At 36.9% G+C, this 18,440-nt stretch overlaps 1 protein-coding gene across 1 annotated transcript; it reads left to right on the top strand.

Moving 5' to 3' along the window:
- Positions 1 to 645: 645 nt before the first annotated feature.
- Positions 646 to 14,989, top strand: LOC135689930 (uncharacterized). The gene is made up of 16 exons (XM_065207295.2): positions 646 to 2,192; positions 3,357 to 3,461; positions 4,408 to 4,518; positions 5,694 to 5,804; positions 6,382 to 6,507; positions 7,340 to 7,438; positions 8,068 to 8,184; positions 8,319 to 8,429; positions 9,095 to 9,208; positions 9,766 to 9,876; positions 10,152 to 10,262; positions 10,434 to 10,544; positions 11,196 to 11,345; positions 12,236 to 12,328; positions 13,488 to 13,532; positions 14,353 to 14,989. Exons 1-15 carry the CDS (start codon positions 1,493 to 1,495, stop codon positions 13,502 to 13,504), a joined length of 2,187 nt encoding a protein of 728 aa, XP_065063367.2. The 5' UTR covers positions 646 to 1,492; the 3' UTR covers positions 13,505 to 13,532; positions 14,353 to 14,989.
- Positions 14,990 to 18,440: the final 3,451 nt, after the last annotated feature.

The following is an 18,440-nucleotide window of genomic DNA, read 5'->3' as shown; positions in this document are numbered from 1 at the left end:
TTGATTAATAAGCGATGAGAAGTTAACTTGATAACTGAAATTAATAATTACCAGCGAAATTACACTAATAATCAAAGTAAAGAGTATAGTACTAGTTATTGCTTTTCATAAGGCTTTTTGAGGTTTCCTGTTTTGCTTCTTCTCGTTGGTTGTTCAATGTTTTCTAAGCAAGAATATTTTTGTTAATATCTATAATCTGTTTGTATATTCCAAAGGTAGATAGGGGCTAAATTGTTCAGACTCCTGGGCATCATAATTTTCATTTGTATGTCCATTACAAGTTACATTGCTGCCAACCGACTTCCTTTATCAAAGGTTTGGTAGGAGCGTGGAGCCTCAAAGTTGCAGTTTCAATTTGGGCTGCTGTCCTATTTTGAAGGCCTTTAGTTACCGCACCAAACGGAGTAACGGTATCGGAAATAAGGTTTAAAAAGATCTGATTTGGTAGTGGTTGGTAGACGTCTCACCCTGTAGGCTTGAACTGACGGCATATTTAAAACACTAACCGGCTGCCAAAATGAAAACCAGAAGTGACATCCTTCATGAAAGATAACTTTTGGTACAAATTAACTCTTTGGCAGAACAAGACATGACTCTAGTAAAACACGTGCAACACTTTTTTGGACATGTTTCTTTGAGTGAAAGTTTTTTGCCTAGAGGTGTACCGGATCAGGATTTTCAGAATCCGGCCGGAACCGGATTTACCGGATCTCTTCAAAGAATCCGGCAGGATTATCCGGATTTTACCGGATTTTTATGTAATAGAGAAGTTTCTTTGCAAGAAAATTGGTGATGATGATGTATGTGACGATGACGTACCACTGGAAGCCAGTTAGGAAAAGAAAAAGGACGCTGGGGGTCCCACATTTATATCAAACCTCTAAGATTTCTGGACATAAAACCGCTTTTAAACTCATTTATAATTCATGCCCCTGCATTATTCACCACTTATGATTAAGATGGTTATTTGACTGCTGCCACCTTTCCTCTAAAAATTGTAGCATGGGTACATCGTTGGTACAGTTTAGACAAGACTATGGGAGGGAAACCTTTTCCAATGCCTTTAATTTGGAAACACCGTATCATTCGTTTCTTTTTTCACAGTTGGTGCTATTTTGACTTATCAGATAATTTGTAACAAGTCTGTAACAGCCATTTTGAGATTTACATTCCAAGCCTTGAGACTTCTAAGATAGGACGACATTTGCCACTGAGGTGTAAACAGCTCTAAATCCTATACTGTAAATTCTTAGCACTAAACTCTTTTTTGCGCTCTGAAATTTTCCAATTTGTTTGTACTTGTTTCCTATTCATCGTGATCACTAAGGTCATGCGCTTTGAACAAGGCGACTAGTGTTTCTCCGTAAACAAACAATTGATGCTCATTCAACCGTGATAACTCGTTCCATCGGAGTTATCTTTGCTTTTCCGAACAGTAATAGCAAATAATTGAGAGAAATATTTAGTTTTTTTGGTTCAATTTAATCTAAAAATGGCCGTTAGGCCGTATACAGTGTTTTTTGCCATACTATTCCTAAACGTTATTTTTACTTCGCTTGGTAAACACGTAATCGTCAAGCGAGAGTTGATACCAGATGATGAACTCGATTCGGATGAAACATTACTTGCGAATACAATTGATAAACGCCTAGAGAAGAGAAATGTCTTGTCGGATGCTTCGCAGACCAGAGTAGTGTCGCCTGGGAAAATAATTGACGAAGAAGCCGAGGATAATGGCGACCCGGACGGAAATGATGATGGCAGTTCAGATGTATCGGGTTCAGGATACCAGAGAGATAATGTAGATGATGGAAGTGGAGCGAATGAATCGGATTCGAAAGAAAGTGAATCCGAAGAATCTGAGAATTCGGATGTTGTTGAAAACTCAGAATCTGACGCTGTTGCTCCGGAGGAAGCAGCTGATGGCTCTAGGGAAACGAAGCGACAATTCATCGCTCACCCTCATTCCCGTTATTACTCGCATCCTGGATATGTTTACCTTAAGGCACCTCCTATTCGACAAAAAACGATTGTGACGACTCGCATCCCGAGACCTCCAATCATGATGTCGTACAGACAGTTTTTGAACAGACTAGCCCGCCAAAGAGCACATGGCGGATACAATTCGCATTACCATTTGGACGACGTGGATGATGATGATTATGCAGAACACGACCACGAACACGAGGAAGGTATGTTCATCAAATAGACATCGAGTTACAAAGCATTATGTTATCCAAATACGTAATCTTAGATTTCCTCTCCAATCAACACAGATATTTGATTGGATTTGTATCTGATAATTTCATGATAGTTTCTTTTGACCCAGAGGGAGCTCAGCAAGAAATGTTAGAAACAGTCACCACTCGTATTAAAGTTTTTGCAGTCTTTCACTTGTTTATGTCCTTAGTTTTATTTACTAAAACTGCAACAAGTTGTTTTTAATTATGTTTTGAGCACCAGCAATAATCAAGTAAATTTGAACTGCGTCTCCAAATGATTAACACAACATGCACCTGAATTGCCATTTTCTGCAAATAACGTGGAAAGTGACTTGTACACCACGTGCTTTTAGATATTATATGAAACCCAAGAAAGAAACGCTAGTCTAAATTCTAAAGCTTAAGAATTAAAAATTACATCTCATCTACAAAGAAAACTTTTGATCTTTTTCAGCGAATTTCTCAAATCGTTCCAAAAGGCTCTTGTCCTTGAAAATCAGTCCCACAAAACGCTAATATCTCTATCATGAAATTCGCTTCTCGAGTACAATCCACAAGTTGCTTGTCATTCTTGATGTAATCGACTGATATACTGTTTGATCCTTTGGAATGCTCAACACACTTTGCCAAGTGAAGAAGCAAAACCTCTACCTTTCTTCTCACTGGCGGAAATTGAGATTTTTTTGTAGTGGGAGAAAAGCAGTGAATTTTCTCAGACACAAACAAAATTTTGGAATTACATTTTTTGATACGTTAGGCAGTTATCCTGCATCCAAGCCCTCATAATTTCTCAGCAAGGATCGAAATGAGTCGCAACCCATATAAAATCATCTGTAGTAGACTATGCTACTGCGCAGTGGTCACTACCGCTTTGATTGCAATGAGCCTTTGCCTGTCTTACGCAAAGCCACTCACCTAATTTTCTGAAATACAAACTCCCATGTTTTGTATCGAAGAATTCAAATGGAAGCTTAATTTTTAGAGCACAGTCGTTTATTGAGTAGATAGTTACGTCCAAACACCGTAGTAGCAAAAACAAAGATGCTTTTAGCAAATTCATATGCGTTTTTTAAATATTGACGAACATATCTACCAGCTTTTGAATAAACTCATTGAATGTCTTTATCCTGTTAGGCCACTGTGAAAGTGACCCTTGCATGAACGGAGGCACCTGCAACGAAGTGAGGGATGGTTATGAGTGTATATGCCCGAGTGGATACAAAGGCAGTGACTGCGAAGGTAGCCTTTGTATTTACAATCTAAAATCAGTTGACTTTAGAGGAAGTTGTCATGCTGAAATTTTTGTTTCCTTTTATTTGAATCATGGCTTGTTTCTTTTTCGTCGAGGGGAATAACACTTAGGGAAGGAAACATTGTAATGCCAAGATTTCATCTGCTTTTATTTTTCAAAACTCTGCGATATTTTAAAAGAATGAGAACCAGATGAACAACTAAAGACTTGAAGTTATTTACAATAAAATCATCCAAATACCCTAGTGAAACAGCACCTGAAGTGTCCTCTGTAGTTGATGAAGGTTCGGATGTATTTAATGTGTTCTTACTATTTTGAGCATGGATTTTAAGTTAGGTACAAGTTAGCTTTTTAAGTTCATACGTGCCTGTCATTTGATCAAAGTTGCCAGATGGTCGTATTAAGTGAAAAACTCGGAGTAGCAACTTAGAGCTGTTCTATACACAAAGAGCGTGTGCAACACTGCTTATGCGGCACCGATCAATATATAACAGACCAGTAAATAGTTTTTTCTTAAATCTTGCATGATTGACGATGAGTAGTGCAACGAATTTAAATAAAACATACAGCATATGTACCCGACAAATCAAAGTTATTTTATATAAGACAGTCACGTATAAACTTTGTACTGCTAAGAGCAAGATAGCACGGGGAATTGAAAAAGTACAGTGTCATTTTGTTTTCTTCCGCTGACCCTTTTCTGCCCGAATATATCAAATTTTAAAGGTTTTGTTTTTGTCTTATTGGGATTTTTTTCAAAAATTAAGAAACATGTGAAGTTTTGTCTGGAATGTAAATACAAGCATGCATGATTGCCTTGTCACTTAGACGTACACAACTGTACATTTATCAAGCTGGCCACATCCATGTAAAAAGGTTTCATGGATCTTTGTAAACACGATACAGAATTCACTAACTTTTTTTGTTTCATAGAGGAAGATCGTTGTCATCCCAATCCATGCCATAACAATGGAGTTTGTACTGAAGCTAACGGGCAGTACGTCTGCACTTGTCCACAAGGGTTCAAGGGACTGAATTGCCAAGGTATGTAGCATAGCAACTGTTTTAAGCTAAGTTTATCGTATATTAGTCTTTCTTCGGTTCATCTATTATGAGAAAAACTAGTTTCGCTGTTACCGCCTTCACCTACGTACAGTCAACTGATTGTCCAGGTCTTCCTTTCATAAGAATCTATCGAGTTTGATGTTCTTTTGCGAATTGTAAAAACAAGCTTTGCAAACAATCTTTTGGTGGTACAAAACTTGTAAATGGCTTTGAAAAAAGCAAACATTTAGTAAACTAAAGCTTTTCGTCTGACACTTTTCAGAGTTTAAAACGTCAGAACATAGATCGAAAACTCTACGCTAAGAAATATATATACCCAGTTGTGGATCGAAATAGGCCAATCAGAAACACGAGCACATGACTGTAAAGGTTGACCAATCAGTGCCGCTTGCCTATTAGAATGTGCCGCTTGCCTAAACAAGCTTTGAGTAAACGCTTTGTCATTGCCGAAAAATCGCAGCAGCCCATCGTCCACACACTGCCACTTTATAGCTGCAATTTGTTTTTGCAGAAAGTGTTTCAAAGCATCCTCGGTGAAGTAAATTTATCTCCATCCTGAAATATGGTTTTTAAATCATTAATTTGTCAAGAATGTTTATATAGACACCACCGTGATTCCCTTGATCCCTGTATTGAAACACACATCCTGATATGCACTCTAAGAAAATAAATTCCAAAGGTAATGCTGCTCTAATACCAAAGTCAAGTCCTATCTACACTTTCAGGTTTATCGTATTCGATAATGAGTGGCTATTTGAAAGAAAAATTGAATACTCAACCTGCTGTTTCTGATTATTGATGGCCTCCGGATGCTAAGTAGCAAATACGAATCAAACAGAAATCAATAACCTTTTCAATTTGTTACTTTGGATGAAAAATCAATGATTTTTCCTTGCAGTCACATTATAATTCGCCTGGTGATATTTTGAGAATTACACATTAAAATGTATTCTGATTGAAACAAATATATCTCATGGAAAAGATGATTCTATAAATCGAATTCGATAGATTTTATTGTGTTAGTCAAGCCTTGCATAAAAAGTGAATAGCTACCTAACTGTCTCTGTTTCTGGCTTTACTTTCAAAGCCCTTAATGCCTGCCTCTAGCCCATAGCTCTTTTAGTCAGTAAGTGATATCGTAATCTCTGTTTCAGAGCTAAACAAATGCCAGCCAAACCCATGTCATAATGGAGCTACTTGCAATGAAGTAAACAACGATTACGAATGCGTTTGCACTGCCGAGTACACGGGCAGGGACTGTTCAGGTATGGCTATAAACATTGCTTCATATTTGCAGTAACCATGCACGAATTTCTCAATGGAAAGTTTAGAAACCCAGGTTGGCGAAACTAAAAAATACAGATAGGATAATCCATCATACACGTCAAGGTGTTTTTTGACCGTATTAACGAATGACGGGTCGCCTAGGGTCAGGAAACGCTCTCCTACGAATATGACTTCCAGCAAAAAATGATGCCTATCCGGATTCTCAACATACATAGCCGAGCAATTTTGAACATTGTGAGTGCACCATATCTGACCTAACTGTAATCCAAATTTGAAATTCAAGCAACGGGTAGAAAAAGGTCCAATTTGGAGCTAGGTTCGTCGGCAGACTTTCATTAGGGTCCAAAATTTCCATAAGGGTGGAGGTTGCAATAACCAAAGGTCATGCATCATTGTCTCTCGGTACCCTGTAATTACTTTACGCATGTCAAGTACATTTTTTTCTAACTGTCACAAACTTTTTTTCCTGACGTCATGTTTTGTATGCCATTTTTTTCGGTGTATGTAAAAATGTTTCTAAAAATATTGACCTTTATGTGATTACTTTCTCGAAAGGAGTCAACCATTGTCACATGACCCCATGCTTAAACGGAGGTGTATGTTCATCAAGTAGTGGCATCGGCTTCTCAAGTCTCGTGTCATGTATGTGCCCCCCTGGATTCACAGGGCAGAGATGTGAATGTAAGTGACTCTACCAACTGGCGTATGTATCAAGAACTTATTGATATGGTTATTCATGATTTTAAGATTATGTTTTCGTCAAAAGAGTTAACTGATTGCTTGTGAGAGAACCTCATCACATAAAGCATTGGTTTAGTGGAATTCATAATGGTTAGAGCTTTGCTACATCTTCAACGAAGAAAGCTCTCCTCGTGGGAAAAAACCCAGAAAAGCAGTGCTAAAAACATATCAAAAAGGATTAAATATTTTGGTCTTCTGTCTGTAGCATCTTAGTTCAGATGCTAGAAAAAAAACAAGGTATCGGTGAACTGATTTCATGGTGAAGGAATTAAAACGAAAATATTAATAGCAGTTTGAGTTATCCACTGGTTAAGAAGCTTTATTTGTCGATTTAAAATCGATTTAGAAAACCTGAATACATCCAGTGCGTTTATGACAGAACTTGGAAATACCTCCCTGAATGAATGCTACGTCTTCTTCTACTATGTATGATTCTCTCTATGTTAATTTGTAAAAGTTTATATTAGGCAAGTGAAAACTGACATGAACTCAAAAATAATTTTAAAAGACTGTATTTGAGCTAATCACTACATTGCTATGTGTACCACAGTCCTTAATAGTTGTTCTCAATTTCATGTGGTCGTTTTTAAGTGAAAAGCAAAAACGAGTTGCCTGCAAATTAGGTTCTGCTACTCGATGGTATAGGCAGGCATTATCGTCGTAGTTACTGTCACTCCCAGTTGAAAATGAGCACATCTCTGTAGCTGTGCTCCAAAATCGTAGTTGATAATGACCTATCTACATTATATCTACATTTTACTTGCTTCCATAGTCCAAGACAAATGCCGGTACACTCAGTGCAAGAATGGTGGGGCATGCAGGGAAGGACATTGTAACTGCATCAATAACTATAGTGGAGAATTTTGTGAAGGTACACGTCTATCGGTGTTGCAAGCCTATATTCGGTTCTGAATGCTTTCATTAGAAAAACTTTTAAGGAAACTTCACAATCAAATATTTCTTATGTTCCACCCACAACAAAGTGATTTTATATCTATAAGACATGCGTCTTTCGAAAATGATTGTTGACCTTCTAGAGATCCAATTCTGTTAAACAGCTCTATGTTCTCTCCCATAGCGGCAAAATTGCTCGTTATCGTTTTTGCCCTAACTCTTGAGAGTTCTCCCTGCAATTTACAAGATTTGTAGATTGAGCATTGTCTTCAGGTAACAAACTGAATAGGATAATATCTGCTTAAAAACCCTAATCAAATTTTCAAAATCAATTTAGCTTCAGAAGGTAGCTTTAGGGCACTGAGAACTTTGTCTTGTCAAGCAGTGTCCTTGTCCTTTACTCAATGTGACCCGATATCGTGATTTCAATGCCTGGAATTACAGAGAGCAAGTGACTACCCTCACTCTAAGTGAATGTTTGGTCATGCCAGGGACTCGAACCACGGACCCTTGGATCCATAGTCCACGACACTTCACACCCTAAGATCAGTTTTTACACATATTTTAAACTTGAATTTAAACTTAATCTGTCTCCCTTTTTCACAGTGCCTCCATCGCCTTGCTCAGTTTCTCCTTGTCTTAACGCTGGCACATGTATGGTTAAATCACTCACAGAATACCGATGTGTTTGTCGTCATGGATACAGGGGAAGCAATTGTGAAAGTAAGGGATTTATTTATACTCGAAGTAATTATTGGCAAGAGAGGCAAGAATAAGCCAGTTGTCAGAATAACATCTGTTTTTCAAAATTGAGAAATTTTTAACCAAGAAATGATCAAAATCTTTTCTTCTTTTAGTGGAAACACAGTGCTCTCCAAACCCATGTCTTAATTCTGCTCAGTGCGTAGATTCTGACGATGGATATAAATGCGAATGTGCGCATGGTTTCAAAGGTCATCATTGCGAAGGTATTAGCTTATGGATTCAGTACCTTTCTGGTCTATGTGCAATCAATCTTGAATAAAAACCAAACATTGTAACTGTATTGGAATGTACTTAAAGTGCATTTTTTGCACTGATGTTAATGAGTGAAGTCCACACGATAACATTCTCTCCATTTTTGTTGTATAAGAGCAATGTTTTCGTATTATAAAGACCAATAGCGAGCACTGAGCTTTCAAAGGCTATGTTTTGTCCAATGAAATTAGTTGAAGGCACTGTGTCCCGGCAGTAAACCGATAAAACACTGAAGACGAGCCGATTGGCTCCGTAACAATAGATCTATTGTATAATCTAACCAATTGGAATTTAAACGGCCAGTGAAATACGTCGGGACAAATGCTTTTAAGTAGTTGTTCCGTTCCAAAGCTAGGCCCATTTATGATTTATATAGTCTTTTAGGCCCATTTATGATTTACATCCGAAAGCGTGAATAAATCTCTACCTAATTACATAAAATCCTATATATGAAACTTATATCTATGGATAATTATTGAAAATTTTCAAGTATCAAGCCACAATACGTTTGCCCCCCTGCGCTGTCTTCATAGAATTGATTAACAATGGTGCTTTCCTCACCGTAAAAAAACCAACCATGAAGGAACTTTCTGATACAGTGTCTTTTTGATTGCAGACGAAGCTTCACTCTGTGATGCAAATCCTTGCTTAAACGAAGGAACTTGTTTGAACGAAATAACCAAATTCAAGTGTCTCTGCAAATCAGGTTATAGAGGAGAACATTGTGAAGGTGAGTAATGCGTGTTTGTGTATGAAAACAAGTTCTAAGGCTTTTATTTACATCAATTTTGAAACCAAGACATGATGATAAATTTTGCTATGGAACTGATACCAAAAATATACGTTCTTATATAAAACTTCTATTGCACTCCAATATCTTTATTGCAATGAATCTGCGTTGTTGAAATTTTGAAGCAATCTCTTGTTGCGATTGAATCATCTAATTTTCAAGATTCCTGTCGAAAGGCTGAACTCAGAATAGAAATAATGGCAGGTCGATACGCTCAATTTTAAACGTTTAAAAGCCCAATTCAGTACGAATTTTCGACCACATAGTACCAGGATTTTGTTTATAAATCAAAGTAATAAAAATCTCATGGCCGTGATTAAATGGTTAAACTTCTTCTGATTTAGCTGGAAACTGCTTTGCAGATGTCTTGATTCAATAATGGCCTAAATTCGACTATAACTTTATTTGATTTGAAAATGCCAGCCAATTGTATTTTTGTTTTTTAGCTTGACCTTTGAATTTTAGAGAAACTGATATTTTGTAATTTTATATTTCAGATATTGATCACTGCCACGACCATCCTTGCAAAAATAGTGGATTCTGCATTTCAGAAGGAGATGACTTCAAATGCAAATGCCTCGATGGATACAGAGGCCTTCTGTGCGAGGGTCAGTCTTTTTGATAATCGCAATTACGTTCATTATCCCCTCTCTTCAAAAATATTATATTAAATTCGAATATACTATATAATTCTGGTAAAGTGTTTGCGATCAATTTGAAGAGGGTATTTTGGAATATTGAACTTTTTCAAAAAATTATCAGATGAAAACCTATTTTCTGCATTTGATTTAAATACATGAAAGCTCATGTTGTCTTTAGAAGCTTGAATTCATTCACTCAGTTATGTTAGATATATTATGAAGAAATCCCTTCAATTTTACAGAGCAAGACCGCTGTGCAGCAAGCCCTTGCCTCAACGCTGGAACATGCTTTGAAAACCTAGCTGACGTCATGTGTACATGCGCTCCTGGGTTCAGAGGGAGGCTTTGTGAAGGTATGGTTTTAAAAATCTTTTCAATACTTACAATTGTCATTCCTATTTTCATTATCAGGACTTGTTCTGTTCATTTTTAACCTTATCTTGAAGCTTAGTTAGAGATTTCCAAATTTCATGTTGAATTCAGTTGTTCTCCACTGCTCTTTAAAGAAGTTTGGTTCATTTCAGAGAGAGACCCTTGCCATCCCAATCCTTGCCATCATGATGGACTTTGTTTGGCAGATGGAGAGGACTACCGCTGTACCTGTAATGGCGGTTGGATAGGCCATCTTTGTGAAGGTGAGGCTCAGTAGATCTTTCATCAGCATCGATATAACTACTGTCTTGCTTCAAATATGGCAGCCATCTTGTATTTTGAAAAGTAATGAAACTAGTTGGAGGTAGGAAAAGTAACCCGATTTATGTATTTGATACAGAAATAAAAAACTGGGAAGAAATTACTGTCTTGGCTAAATTTTTCTTTGTGTACGTCTGATCTGTTTTAGTCCAATTTTATAATTCTACAAAAATTAGACCGAATGTTAGGTACAAGGGCCTTAGCACTATAAGAATGAAACTATTAATGCAAAACAAGAAGTAAACATCGATGATCTTTATAGGTATAAACAGCACTCTGCAAATCAGGATTTAGACTATATGCTTGTATTTCAATTTATTGAAAGTTTCACAGCAAAAATTATTGTTGTCCTAACTTTAGCATCACAACAGGTTTTTTGTTCGTAAACTTGAATTCATCCACAATTCATCCAAATTTGATCCACTAATCTTTAGTGATAATTTATGCTTTTACAACATTCAAGTATAGTTGTCCCACTATACTTAGATTAACTAGATTATTATTACAAAATTCTCTTTCTCAAGTGTTTTTAATCCCAGAAACCTTGCTCAAGCAGGTTATCTACCTTCCTAATGATTAATATATTTTTGCAGATGAAGACAGATGCCATCCCAACCCATGCTTGCACGGTGGTGTTTGTGTCTCGGGTGGAGAAGCCTCTTACCAATGTCACTGCCCAAGTGGGTACGCAGGTACCATGTGCGAAGTTGCAAATGGAATCTCTTCTAGTTATCATGAGCCAAGTAAGTTTCATAATCTTCCTGTGTATATTTCATGTACCTTTAAGCAATCTCATTGACAATACAAGTCTTGCCATTCATGCAAACATTTGAAATGCCTTTTACAGTACGCCATTTATAGAAAACTATTCAATCAGATTTCGAATTCTCAGGAAGACTTTTACCCACAAGCAACGTGGAGCAAGGAGGCTCGGGGGCTTTAGCTTCCCCCACTTTTTGAAAAAAAGCAAAATATTAAGAAATGAGCCACCAGTAAGGCCCACTAGTTTGGTTTTGGCCCCCTCCACATTTTTAGACCTCCATTCCGCGGTTCTTGACCCAGAATGATTTTGATTTGCATGTTCCCCCTACCTTACGAGTTAATGTATCTGGTTGATTTCCTACTCTTGCATCAATACTTTTTTAGTCGAGCGTAGCACGGCGCTGTACAAAACACCAGCCTTATGAACATGACTTTTCATACGCTTAGGAAGATGAATGTGCAACTTAGAGCATCTTTATAATTAATAAAACAGGTTTGAGCTCGCGAAATTATCAAAATCATGAACAAAAAAATCTTTAAGCAAAACGACAGTAAAAATGCCATCGATGAAAGTCGTGCATGTAAAACCTAATAACCTCATTTTCCATCGAAATTAAACCTCGTTATATAATTATGATTATCATTATTATTTGTGGAAATTTCTTTAGCTTGTTTCAGTTGTAACATCATACGCTATTTTACTATATTTAGTAATGTTTCGAAATTAATTTACTTAAAATTTCTAGGGCTAAATTTTTGTCCACATTTGAAAGGTTTTATGCTCCATGTTCTATTGTTCCATATCACATTGTCTGTATTCATAGATTCCCAGCATATATCGTTCTATTACTGGACTCTTTTGCCCGAATAGGTCACTTAACTATTGCATGTAGAGATACGCATTATGGATGCTGTCCGGATGGTGAAACGGCTGCAGTTGGACCTAATGGCTCAGGATGCCCTGGTGAGTCGTCTAAAAAGTTATATTATTTCCAAGTATTAGGCTCTTAATTTCCTTGATTCTGTCTGGAAATCTCTCAAAGGAGTTTGGCAGAGGGCAGAAGACAAATACAACAGCAAAGCCTTCACTCTCATAAATGCGCTCTCATAAATGCTTTCATCTATAAGCAAGCAGCCTATTCTAGAAAAGTGTTTTAGAGTTGAGAGATCTAATTATCTAAGATTGTTCTAAAGTTCTGTAGATAACTTCAATTACGTTTAGTGGAACGTTCAATGGGGGTAATGAAACGATCCGACTGAGCGACAGTCTGATTAATCCGGGGTCCGACTTTTGACTTGAATAAGGTAGAAAACTCCTTTAGGAATTGATAATCTGTCCGACGTTGTGAAAGTCAGAGCTGTCTGGGTAAAACTTGATGGGTTTCAATTATATTTACATTATAGTAACTGGACAAATAATACAAGACTACGTTTCTTGGGCTGGAATGTTTTAGGACGATGATTGAAGTAGAGTACTTCAGCTATTGCCAAGTAAACAGGAAATTTCATTTCTAGCAGATGTCTTCATAGTTGAACATGAAGAAATGAAATCTGTTTGCTTATGTATGTTAACGTTAAGTGCAGAGGTATTTGTGAGCTCTTGTGCTCAGTGGCGGAAGGAAGCATGTAACGTATAACCTAAAGATACAGAATCTTTGCAAACTGCCACTAAGAAAGAAACAGGGTTATGGGCAAGAATCGCTGTCCTTTAGAGGGAGTCTACTTTGGAATACCCTAGATGACAGTGATAGAAACGAACCAATCCTTGCGGCTTTCAAAAAGAGGATTAAAGGCTGGGCTGGTGATAAATGCACCTGCAAATAATGCCGCTAATTTCTAAGGTGAATGGGGTTGGTTGGCTAACCTTGATTTTTCACCCAATCTCCTTATTTTGGAATCCAGTCACTCCAGTTGACCGATTGCAAACGTAGTATGTCACTGCATATTTGTAGAAAGCAAATACCTCTATCTATAGGACCTATCAATCGTTTTCATATCTTATTTCATAATGTCACAGTGCTTAACAATGTGTTCTACAAATGTATGTATGTATTCGAACGAATGTATTCGAATAATTTGTCATTTATTCAACAGTTAGATGATGTGTATTTATTACCTTTTAGCTTTTATGCATCCATGATGAACTGAATCAAAACTTGATTTGAATGGTAAGTTGCTTAATGTCTTTATCTATCAAAGATAACAATGATAATCTTTATATGTTTCTTTTAATTACATTCTTTGAGTAAGCAAACGTATTATTCACTTAACCGTCAATATTCGTAACAATTAAAATAAATAAAGGCTCTAAAAAATTTGTCCAATTAATCTTCAATTCATAATTTAGAACTTAGCCTTTAAATCCTTGAAATTTTATGGTTAACTGGAATAATCCTAGCTTTGAGAATGCAAGTTGCTTGCAGCGAAAAGTCCTAGCGTCAACATTCAATAAAAGTATAACATCTTTATACAGTTGTTGAAAAATTTTTGCGCCTTTTCACAAGTCATACTTTCAAAGTAACCTGTAAATTAGCTCGCTCACATCACATCATCACAAAATATGCAATCAGAACCGTTAGTTGCCTCTTCTTTGCATGTCTGTTTTAAAGGATCACCCGACGACATTTATCGAATAACCACCTCCAACAGACCGTTTGGGTCATCACTTCAACAATATTCTAGCGAGATTGTTAACTCAAATCAGTAATTTCCACATCGCTTTGAACTTGCCAAACTCTTCATCCTACGCTTTATTCTTCTTAAGGCTGCGTTTAAAAATTTTGGAACGGCTCCAAATGGAACTTTTTTCTAAGCGATCCCGTTTTGGTACGGCTAGCAGTTTCATTTGGAACAGTTCCGACGGGTCCCGTGCTGTGGAAGGCCCAAATTGTGCTCATTTTAGAACTGTTCCAAATAGAGCCAGTCTTCTGTAAACGCTGCCTAAAATTCTGTCTCTCAAAGTTTAAGATTTTATGCTTTTCGTTTTAGGCCAATTTTAGGTAATCATGCTTGCTCTTTATAAGAGATTAACATGTTCATCAAGATGGTGGAGAGGAGAACATAGTTCTTAAACAATTGTCCCCTGTTATTGACAGTTCTGTTAACATATTGACAAGCACTAAATCAAAATACCAAATACAACTATCTATAATGGAATCTTGTAAGGTATAATTTTGTAACCCCTATATTTTTGTACCCCAACTAACAGCCGAAAGTTCAGGAATTCTTTGTAACATAACCGTATTTTATTTTGTTTCTTGTTAGATAAAAGTTACATTTTCATGCAGCCAGCTTTAGCTAACTAGACATACGTTGGTGAATTTGAAATTTCATTTTTATCAATGAATTGATTAAGATAGCAATATGGAATCAAACTGCCATTTTTGTAAATGAAGGTTCTCCTCCTTGTAAATGTTTTTGCACCTAAATATTATCCCCAAACATTAAAAAAATTTGCCCTAACTTAAGTCGCAGTTTCATATTCTGGGCATTATAATTTTGAACACTTTCATAATGGTGTCCGAGAAATAATCAAACATTTTGGTACTTAATTTTTAGCGCTGAATTTTAATTATTCATAGTGGGTCTCTCATTCTAATTGTAGTAATATCAATGTGAATTATGATCTTGTCTTTTTTATCTCAAATCTTGTGAACGCCTGCTAAGCGTGCGTTGTTGGTTGATGGTGACGCTGAATATGTTGCAAAATTAGCTTTCAACCAGTTAAATTTATCAAACACTCGATTTTTGTGTTTATAAAACGTCACACGTGAAGTATGGCCTCAAACCCTAAGAATTTCTGACTGCTCATAGAGTCTAGGATAAAAACACCCAAGCTGTCTAAACCTTCTCTTTTATATGAAAATTTTTACAGTTATATTTTTTGCATTGTTTGTGGCATTGTGACTTTTTCGCATCAATTGCAAAAAGTCGTCTTACACACTTTTGTTGTCTCAATTTCTCTTGTTGCCGCTTCTGTTGCGTAGTGGATAACACTGTTCCCTCTCGCCCCTGTGGGCAGACATATGCTGGTTCGAGGCCTTTGAGCCACACTCAAAGCACCATAAGAAACGAATACGAAAAGTTAGGGGCCAGGAAGGCCTACAATGGCCGCCAAAAATAGTTGGAACACCGAAATTGCACTCGTAGTGAAGGCATATTTTTCAGTTCATTTCCCTATTTCAAGCAGACAGGTCCCTCCTCCTCCCTCCCCTCCTTAAGCAATGTTGGGAAGGAAGTTGAACATGACGCAAAACATCGGTTACACTATTTTCGCTCCAAACTACATTCGTCGTCATTTTCGGGTCGGAATCCAAAATTCTGTAGGGGGAGGGGACATTGTGTAGGAAAGATGAAGAGACTATTCCAACACTTTCTGGCGGGCATTGTAGGTACCTTAAAAATATATAGTACAGGGCCCATGCCACTAAGGGGGGCCGGAGTGGCCATGGACCCCTCGCTTATTTGCGCAGCAAACAATTTCATACCCTGGGTACCAGACTCACTATATATGAAATAAAATAGAGAGTCTGGTCTAGTGCGCCCCATTCTCGTTCTGGTGTGCTGATATTAACCAATCAGGAGCGAGTGTACAGATCTCTGTACGTTCAAAGGTCACAGCGAAACAATAAACTTAGCTCTGGTATAAAACATTGAGCAAAACAGAACATAAATAAATCAGTTATAGCTAATATTTCGCCCGGCATACGGGGCTTCGCTTGTCATATTGCCCATATTTGCTGTGGTGACCTTCCAACGTGATGATTCTAACCGCCGCGGTGTCCAAGCGCGCTGCCTTCACAGTTAGGAAGTAGACGTTGAGAGTACACACAATTTATGAGGAAAATTACAAAAGACTATGATTAACAATTTGATAATGATTAACATTTAATAACTGCATTGTGCTAACTTCAATTTCATGCTTCGCACATGTTTTTTGCTGCCAAATGGCGTTTTAAACCTAATTTGATTGTTATCTTGAGGCAGAAAAGTCTATTACCACTGTATTAAGAATGTCGACTTTAAAGAACTAAATAAAACACATTTAAGATTTAAGATTTCCCAAAACTCCTCTGACTACTGAGTTTCTTTATTATTTATCTGACAGTCTTGTTTCACAGGCCTAGTCTGTTAAATAGACTTCAGTTCTTTCAAGTAAGTTCACCAGAACGAAAATGGGGCGCACTAGACCAGAGTCTCTATTATTTTATATAGTGAGTCTGGTACCCAGGGTAACAATTTCAAAGCTGTAATATGATTTGAAAGAAGCCATGGCCCCTACTTTAGTTAGTCTTGGCCTCCCACTGTCAAATTCGTTGGATACTTTCAACATAGAATTGATATTATTGAAAGATATCGTAATTTGGTATCATTGAATGTTCCATCCTTAAAAATGTCAAACATCTCGTAAAAGTTGCAAAGTTGTTAAGTTTTAATGGATTTTAGTGGCGTACGGTTGTCCCCGAACCAATACTGCTATCCCCTTTTTCTAGACAATGGTTTGATTTTCCTTCAAAGTACCGCCAGCATCTATACCGTAAATCCTCGAATTAGTCCCCTGGGGGCTTATTTATTTTGATTTTTTTGAAAAGGGGGGTTTGTAAGAGAGGGGGGCTTAAAGAATTATAGTCGATCTAGAAAACATTATTAAAATATCCCATATATTTAAGTAGGAATATCTTTATGAACATTCATTACCATTAGTATGATTTTTTGTAGTGATTCAATAAAACACCAACGGCAAAATCAAAAAATTGAGAAGGGCCGATTCGAAGATTTATGGTAGCAGTGGGGACTTTTTTAAAGGGGGGCTTATTGACAATTTGCAGTTCTATGGTGGGGCTGATTAGAAGGGGTATTTTTCGAGGGAGGGGAGGAATTCAAGGATTTGCGGTATCTGAAGCTCATGTTCGAGGTTTAAAAATAGATTATTTTCTGCAGGACACTTAACTCTTTCTGGTGACAACTAATCTTTAAAAGCAGTTATCAGTTTTACATTATTTTCTTCCACTTTCGATGTTTTCAAGCCAGGGAAAACGATATTTTTCGTCATGGTGTAATGAAACATTATCAGGAATGCTAATATGCCATAAAAGTAGTCGGCAACACTGCAGATCCTGAATGTTACACTGCACATAGACCATGACAGAATGAGATTGTTGCCAAGTAAATCGAGGAAAATGATATAAAAAGCTTCTTTGGAATGCTTGAACATTTTATTTCAGCGAAACTTCAATTGCATTTTTTTGCCGGTTTTTGTCCGTCTAAAAATCTTTCTAAGTGACAATAGAAACAAATGTCCCGCTCGTTATATTTATCAATTATCAATTGATTCACGTTCTTATTTCACTAAATGCTTTGCAGCTTTTGGAAAGAAACATTGTTTACATCTTTTTTCTTATTAGTAAATGTCCTAAACACTTTAAATGCAAAATCAAGAGTTTTTTCCCCAAAATTTCTAAGAGCTTAAACTTACCAATAATGATAAACAGACGTAAACGCAGTAGCTAATTAACTAATTTCTTGACGTTTAGTTGCTCTTTTTAGCACACATGCCATGTTTTTTCCCATTTTGCGCATTCTTCTCGTATTTTTTACTTCCATTTAAAGGTGCCAACTTGAGAAAAATTCGACTCCACAGAAGCCCAAAACTTTCTAAATTATCTCATCCACAAACTCTTTCATACAAGCTGATCAGTTTTGTTAAGTTTCGCTTGATTGAAAACATTTTGTCCAGTCATCCTCCAGCCCTGTTCAACCTTCTGTTGTTAATGGCTTTGAAAAAAAACAAACATTTGAGTAAACTAAAGCTTTTGCTCTGACACTTTTCAGAGTTTAAAATGCCAGAACATAGATCGAAAACTCTACGCTAGGGATTATATATACCCAGTTGTAGATCAAAATAGGCCAATCAGAAACGCGAGCACATGACTGTTGAGGTTGCCCAATCAGTGCTGCTTGCCTAAAGAGAATGTTACCAATGGAGTCCTAATGTGAAAACGAACTCCTTTTGTCTACACAATAGCGATTTATTCAGTTCTGACGTTTTAAACTCTGAAAGAGTGTTAGACGAAAAG

This window comes from Rhopilema esculentum, chromosome 5 (assembly GCF_057945365.1).
Source record: "Rhopilema esculentum isolate cy_ngs chromosome 5, ASM5794536v1, whole genome shotgun sequence".
In the NCBI taxonomy this organism is placed as follows: Eukaryota; Metazoa; Cnidaria; class Scyphozoa; order Rhizostomeae; family Rhizostomatidae; genus Rhopilema; species Rhopilema esculentum.
Note: the sequence above shows the minus strand (reverse complement) of the source record. Positions and strands in the feature narration are given on the sequence as shown.